Below are 6,752 nucleotides of genomic sequence, written 5' to 3'. Positions count from 1 at the left end.
GTAGTTGTTATACATCAATCAAAAGAGGGAGTAGACTCCTCCATCAAAATAACATCATCGATAAAATCTGGAGTTTCCTCCATCCATATCCTATCTAAGATTTGTTTTGTTGCCACATTTGCAAGAACATGTGCCACATTATTAGCAACTCGACTCATATAACAACAATTCCAAATTGAGAGCGAATCAAGACCCTCCGCGTATCCTCCACTAGGTAACTAAACCAACTCAAATTCCTTTCTAAAAAAACTAATTGACTCAAATCTACACCTAATAGGATAGAAAAGCTGTTTCATAAAATAATATGTGGAATATGATCTGACCTAACAAATAATAATCAACCAAATACAGACATGTAGTGAATCTTAAAGAACATAGATATTTGGTTACGAAGAGGAAACCATTTAGAGAACTCTCTAAATATAAAATCTCCCCGGGGCAGCCAAACTTAGGAAATCATTTCACTATAAAAAAACAATAATTTACACAATGTCAATCTTACAAAACCTTTGCACGTGACAATCCCGTGTACTAGACAAGCGACCCACTTATCCGTTATTGCAGTAGTTCTTCCAGAACCTCTGGGGTGTTTCTTCTTTGTGATCTCCTTCACCAGAACTCCGGTTGGCTTTATATGTTGATCATATAAAAGTGGATGAAATTCCCCACCTTTACTGTAAGAGAGATAAGTCACTCAAGTTCTATATCTCTATCCTCTCTTAGCTCACAGTATTCACTCTCTGAATACATACTTTACAATGTGTATACCATGTGGTATAAATAGAAATTCACACAGCAATTAAAGCAGATGTGTCCGGATAGGATTAAGTACGTGTCCGGACACGGCTAAGGTTACATACGTGTAAACCCCAATATCCGAACATGACATCCCAGTGTCCAAACATGCCAAGTAAATGGAGCTCTCTGGAATTCATGTTTGGACATGTTCCCAATGTGTTTGGACAAGTTCTGCAAAATAAACTCTCTGGAATTCTATTCGGAAACGACTTCTGGCTGTCTGAATATGTCTTCAAAAATGAGTTCTCTGGAAATACTATCCGAACATGGCTTCTGGCTTTCTGGACATGTCTTCAAAATGAAGTCTGTGGAAATGTTGTCTGGACCTGTATTCTGGGTATCCAGACATACTAGTCTTCATGCTACCCTCATTTTCAACTGAGTACAAACATATCACCGAATGAGCCAAAAATAAACTAACACTTTCCTTGGTTGTCATTGCTTCACCACTTTCATCGCATCTCACTCCTAAATGAGATTCTGCAATCCTAGCTAGCTCCTTGCAAAAACTGGCAGCATAAAAAGGAAGCTAATGCCTCTCCTATTGTCGACTCAAGTATACGAAACTTTATGAGACTCCTTGCCGCAATAACATATCCTTCATAGTAAATTTGTCAAAGTAAATTTCGTTATTTGATATGTTTACCATCAAGTTAAAAAGTCAAGTTGAACGAAGGGAGCAAATTGACATCTAAATTTTAAAATAAGTTTCGAGTTGCTATGAACATAAATTTAGTACATATTCCAAAAGATATAGTCCATTAGAACCACCATGGATGATTCATTTGAAGTACAATATGCATTGACAAAAACTTACAAAAAGAGAAAAAGGTTCAAGATCCGACATACGCGATTTCAATTCTTTACAATGTTTTATCGTGCTAAAGGAGTGAGATCAGTAGTCAGATTCATGTCGATCATTTCAATTGAATCTGTTGTTTCGTGCTCATGGCCCTCCTTCATGTAAGCCAATTCAATTGTCAAAGACTCCTTTAGTTCGACCACTACCTGACTCATGGTTGGCCTTTTAGCAGAAGTTGTAGATACACAGGTCATAGCTATTTCGACAGCTTTCCATGCAGAGTTGATGTTGAAATTTCCTCGCAACCTAGCATCAACAATACTTTTTATATCCCCTTTAGCTAGCATTAAGCTCACCCATTGACTTATGTGAGTCCTTTCATTAGATTTTTCTATTGCAGGCCGACTTGTGATTATCTCTAAAAGAACGACTCCAAAACTATAAACATCACTTTTCTCAGTTAGCCAGTTTGATATGTAGTACCTGCAAGTCAAGGAATGTTATATGTTTCATATTTGTAGAAAAGTTATTCCTAAAAAAGTTTGTAACTCCATTGATTTCAAATATCTTAAGATTTTTAATTGTCTCATAGATAAAAATAATCATGTCATGTATGGCCAAAATCCAATACATTTCGTCTTTATTATTGCTAGATCATTTGTATTTCATTTTCATTTGATCATGGGTCACAACTTTGTGGACTATAAATATCAATCTTTTATTGTCAAGGAAAATGAGTTTTTAAGATGATGGCATGTAAACAAAATAATAACAAAAATACTCACTCGGGGTCCAAATACCCAGGGGTGCCAGCAACAACAGTTGACACATGAGTGCCACCATCGGTGGGAAAAATTTTGGATAGTCCAAAATCAGCTAGTTTGGCATGAAATTTTTCATTTAACAAGATGTTTGTAGGCTTCACATCTCTATGACATATAGGTGGTCTGCAACCATGGTGCAGATACTCCAATCCTACAAATTCATAACCACATCATTGATAAAAAATAAAAAAAATAAAAAATAAAAAATAAAAAGAAGAGAGAGAATGTTTTTAAAGAAAGAATTGTGCAAGTCAACTCATTGCTAACCTTGTGCTGCATCCGTCGCTATTTGGATTCTTTCTTCCCAATTTAAAATATTTGTTTTCTCACCTGCATTCGTTAATAAAATGCCTAAACATGATCTGATCTGTTTAATTTGTTATTCAAATTAAATTAAGTTGATCACATAGTACTTGATCTGAAGGACTTTTTGCTTAATATTTCAATTTTGCCCAAACCTGAAAGATGTGCTTCTAAGTCTCCGTTGGCCATGTACTCATAAATGAGCCCCATGTTAGTTCCTTCATAGCAATACCCAACAAGAGTAGTTAAGTTTCTATGATGAACCATCATAAGAAGTTTAACCTGTAATTACAATTTAGCACATTAATTTTAATATACCCATCTGAACCATATATATAAATGAATTTAAATATTTTATACGAGCTACAGTTACTTGCCTCTGATTGAAATTGTTGAAAGCCTTGAACAGATGATGGAGAGAGCATCTTCACTGCTACTTGAGTGTCATCTATTTTGCCATGGTAAACTATTCCAAATCCACCCTTACCAAGTATCATTTCAAAGTTATTTGTAATTTTTAAGAGCTCAGAATATGTAAATTGTCGTTGTGTTGACTCCAATGATACATTTTGAATGTTGGATTCTATACCTATGATCACAATTGCAAAGATTACCATGAGCGTGATAAGGTCATATCTAAAGATAATTTTTTCCTTTGGTAATGCCAAAATGAGTATTATGATTAAAATGTCACCTTTAGTCTTATCTTGTTGTTTTCTCCTTCTAAGTCCCAAGAAGATGGCAGCAACAATCAATGAGAGGATCAACAATCCACCAAGTGATGCTACTATTGGAACAACAATATTGTTCTCTTTCTTTTTACACGAACCAGATCCACATAGATTTGGATTGTCACCCACACTAGAAATGATTGTATTGATCATGATGTTAAAGAAAGGCATGCAATTAAAAGTGAAAGTAATTTTTTGATGTATCATTGATAGATGTTGTAACCCATGCTTGAGCTTTTTTGCATGTAAAGAAGTTTTTTATTTTACAAAATTGGACTTAAAGAAAATTTATCTCGAAAACTACATTTATCTCCTCTAACTACTACTCGATCTATTTGTAATGTTTTCCCAAATGTTTCAATTTTTGTGATATCTACGCCTCGTGTTGCGTCCGAAATAAGAATTCACATAAAAAAAAAAAAGAAAAAAAAATATTATGAAGAAAGCAAAAAAAAATTTTTTTAAAAAATCTAAAAAAGGGAAAGACAAAATTCATAAGAAAATTAAAAAAAAAAAAAATCATATCTTTTTATTATTATTTTTCTGATTTATTTTTTTTTTTTTTGAATTTTTGCCTTTTGAATTTTTTTTTTTAATCTTAACCGTATTTATTTATTTATTTTTGGTATGGAAGGGGAGAACGGGATGTTGTAACTCTAATGTTAGATTGGGAGGGGGCTAGGGTTGGGAAACATTGGAAAAATTGAAACATTGGAGAAACATTATAAATATAATATTAAAAATTCAAGTAGACAGTATAATAGTAATGGCTTTATGGACGTCTTTAAACATAACCGTACCTTAATGATAATAAACCATTATCTGATCTCGCAATTAGTTCAGCTGGAATTGAACCAGACAATTGGTTTCGTTCTAAGTTTCTGCATGCAAAAGTAGAATGAATAGTTTTGTTTTCCACTTCCCTAAACATGAAATTTGTAGCATCATTACTCTTAAAAATAAAAGTAACTTACAAATCGCTCAAGTGTATCAATTGAGACAAGAAATTAGGCACCGGTCCAATTAAGTTGTTGTTAGATAAATCCCTGAAATGAGAGGATTACTTATATTTAATATTTGTTGGGGTAGAAAATGTTTACTTTCGCCTTCATCACCATGTTTGTCAATTATCTAATCATGTAAATATATTGTGGATACTTACAAATATTGTAACATTACGAGACTTGATATGTCGGCAGATATCCCTCCAACCAATCCACTTGAGGACAAGTTCCTGGGGAATTTAATTAAGTTTTACAATAACTTAAATTAAGAGTACTCAAAATAAGTTGGAAAGTCATAAAGCTTATACCAATTAAGGCATATATAGACTTACAAGGATGTGATTCTAGGAGGAGTATCACCATCATAGCTACAATTTAGACCTTCCCACGCATATCCTTTAGGGGCACATGGGTCTCCTTGCCAAATTCTCTTTATTCCATATGTTGACTTGATTTTTGCAATGGCATCAACTAAAATTTCACACGCATTGATCCATTCAATCAAATATATATATATATATATATATATATATATATGGGAACATATAGTGAAAAGCATATACATATATATATATATATATATATATATATATATATATATATAGGTAATGTGTGGAACAAACGTACCATCTCCTTGGTATGTGTCTGATTGCAAGAGATATTTCACTGTGTATATCTCAATCGCGTTGATGATGGGTGGAAGTGTTGACTTTTCAGTTTTGAAGATTGAAAAATCATATTTTGCTTCTACTTTTAGGGCCGATGGGCTAAACATAGTGATTGTTTTGTTGTAATTAGGAGCAATGGGTCCAAACCAGTGGTTCCCGTTCAGGGTACAGTTGAATGATCTGGACTGGTTGGCGTTGAGCTCTACAACTTCAGCAAAGTGCATGTAGACATAATATTCTGTGGTCGCAGAATCTGACTCCCATGAAATCTCTAAGGGAGCGCTATCATTTCCCGGTGTGGCGGCAGTACTCATGACAACCGATGGTGGTTGGTAAACATTTCTAGAGTCATCAATGGTAAGCGAGGTGTTTAAATCTGTCCAGTCAAATTGGATATAGGGCTGCCAATAGCGATCATAAACATCGTTTCCATACCTAAATAATTTACACATCACAACCAGTACCGAAAATAATTTTATTGTTTTTAGTAATGCAAATTACTTGATATCATATAAAATGACTTACCTGTATCCTTGATTGCTTTTTGATCCAGTATCCAAGCGAGAAAAGAGTGCCAATGATCCAGATTGTGTCACATAGGTGGCATTTTCCAATGGCCTAAACTCTATTGCTGATAAAAATGGTGTCCCGAGGCCCGTGTTTACTAGACAGACATGTATATAATTTAGAGATGGGACATGTATGAGCTCCTTGACGACACTATCCGATGAATTCACCACTTCGATCGTGTCCCACTTATTTGGTCCGACATACAGATCGAATTGCGGTAGATTACCTTTTCCATCATAATTCCCATGCAAGAAGTTTGCTCGGATCAAATATTTAGTGCCTCTTCTGACGTTTATGGTGTAACAGTTACGGTTTCCTTGAGGAAAGCTTCTGAGATTCCATACCTGTTGTTGATAGTAACGTCTAATATCAGGTGATATGCTATTATCTATACCTGAGTCTATGAAGGTGGCGTCTGAAATGTAATTAATGCCTGTTCTCTTCTCCGTAAAGCTAGAATTCGCTGGTAACCCACAAGCTACGCTTATGAAGCCTGGGACACCAGATAAGCAAGAATAATAATCAAAACAAAAGTTATATTGAAAGATTAATAAGATGATAATATATACCTGATTGATCCTGGGCATGAACCACAAGTAGAAGACTCAAACCCGCGAGCAGTGCAAAGAAATTGAAATGTTTGAACCCCATCGCCAGAAAATCACCTAATCTCAAATGTTAAAGTTGTTTCAACCAATACTTATGAATCATTCAACTGGGGAGGATCGGATTTGTATATGTGTCTCTTTTTTTTTCTTTTTTTTTGAAAAAAATTCTTATATCAACTTGACGGTTGACCGTACGTTGTTATTTTTTCTATCATATGAATATTAATTATACTTTTGCAATGACCCAGTAGTACTATGACCGCACCCCTGTTCTAAGAACCTTTAGTGGATAAATTAAATTATCATCTTTGAAATTGTCCATCTAATGTGTACAACGATATAGGATCATCTTCATATTTATTTTATAATTAAGATTTTATTTTGTTGCATAAATTAACAATTTAAATTAATTTAACAAAGAATATATTACATAAAATTGTTAGT

General features: G+C 34.1%; 1 protein-coding gene across 1 annotated transcript; it reads right to left on the bottom strand.

Annotated features, from left to right (window-relative positions):
* Nucleotides 1-1,671: 1,671 nt before the first annotated feature.
* LOC132187825 (LRR receptor-like serine/threonine-protein kinase IOS1) lies at nt 1,672-6,351 on the bottom strand. Its single transcript, XM_059602262.1, has 13 exons — nt 6,270-6,351; nt 5,656-6,193; nt 5,090-5,565; nt 4,795-4,933; nt 4,621-4,692; nt 4,433-4,504; nt 4,259-4,339; nt 3,422-3,588; nt 3,105-3,316; nt 2,883-3,009; nt 2,692-2,754; nt 2,386-2,575; nt 1,672-2,083 (listed from the first exon to the last, which is right to left on the bottom strand). The coding sequence occupies exons 1-13, from the start codon at nt 6,349-6,351 to the stop codon at nt 1,672-1,674; spliced, it is 2,631 nt and encodes an 876-aa protein (XP_059458245.1).
* Between the last annotated feature and the right edge of the window lie 401 nt (nt 6,352-6,752).

This window comes from Corylus avellana, chromosome ca7 (genome assembly GCF_901000735.1).
Source record: "Corylus avellana chromosome ca7, CavTom2PMs-1.0".
In the NCBI taxonomy this organism is placed as follows: Eukaryota; Viridiplantae; Streptophyta; class Magnoliopsida; order Fagales; family Betulaceae; genus Corylus; species Corylus avellana.
The sequence above is the reverse complement of the archived record's forward strand: the minus strand, read 5'-3'. Positions and strand labels throughout refer to the sequence as shown.

Bases quoted from the DNA above. Each gene is read 5' to 3' on its own strand.
- LOC132187825 (XM_059602262.1), bottom strand. From the start codon at position 6,351: ATGGGGTTCAAACATTTCAATTTCTTTGCACTGCTCGCGGGTTTGAGT. The intron at 6,194-6,269 runs GTATATATTATC...CTGGTGTCCCAG, and splicing joins TCATGCCCAGGATCAATCAG to GCTTCATAAGCGTAGCTTGT. The intron at 2,755-2,882 runs GTTTGGGCAAAA...TAACGAATGCAG, and splicing joins CTTAGAAGCACATCTTTCAG to GTGAGAAAACAAATATTTTA.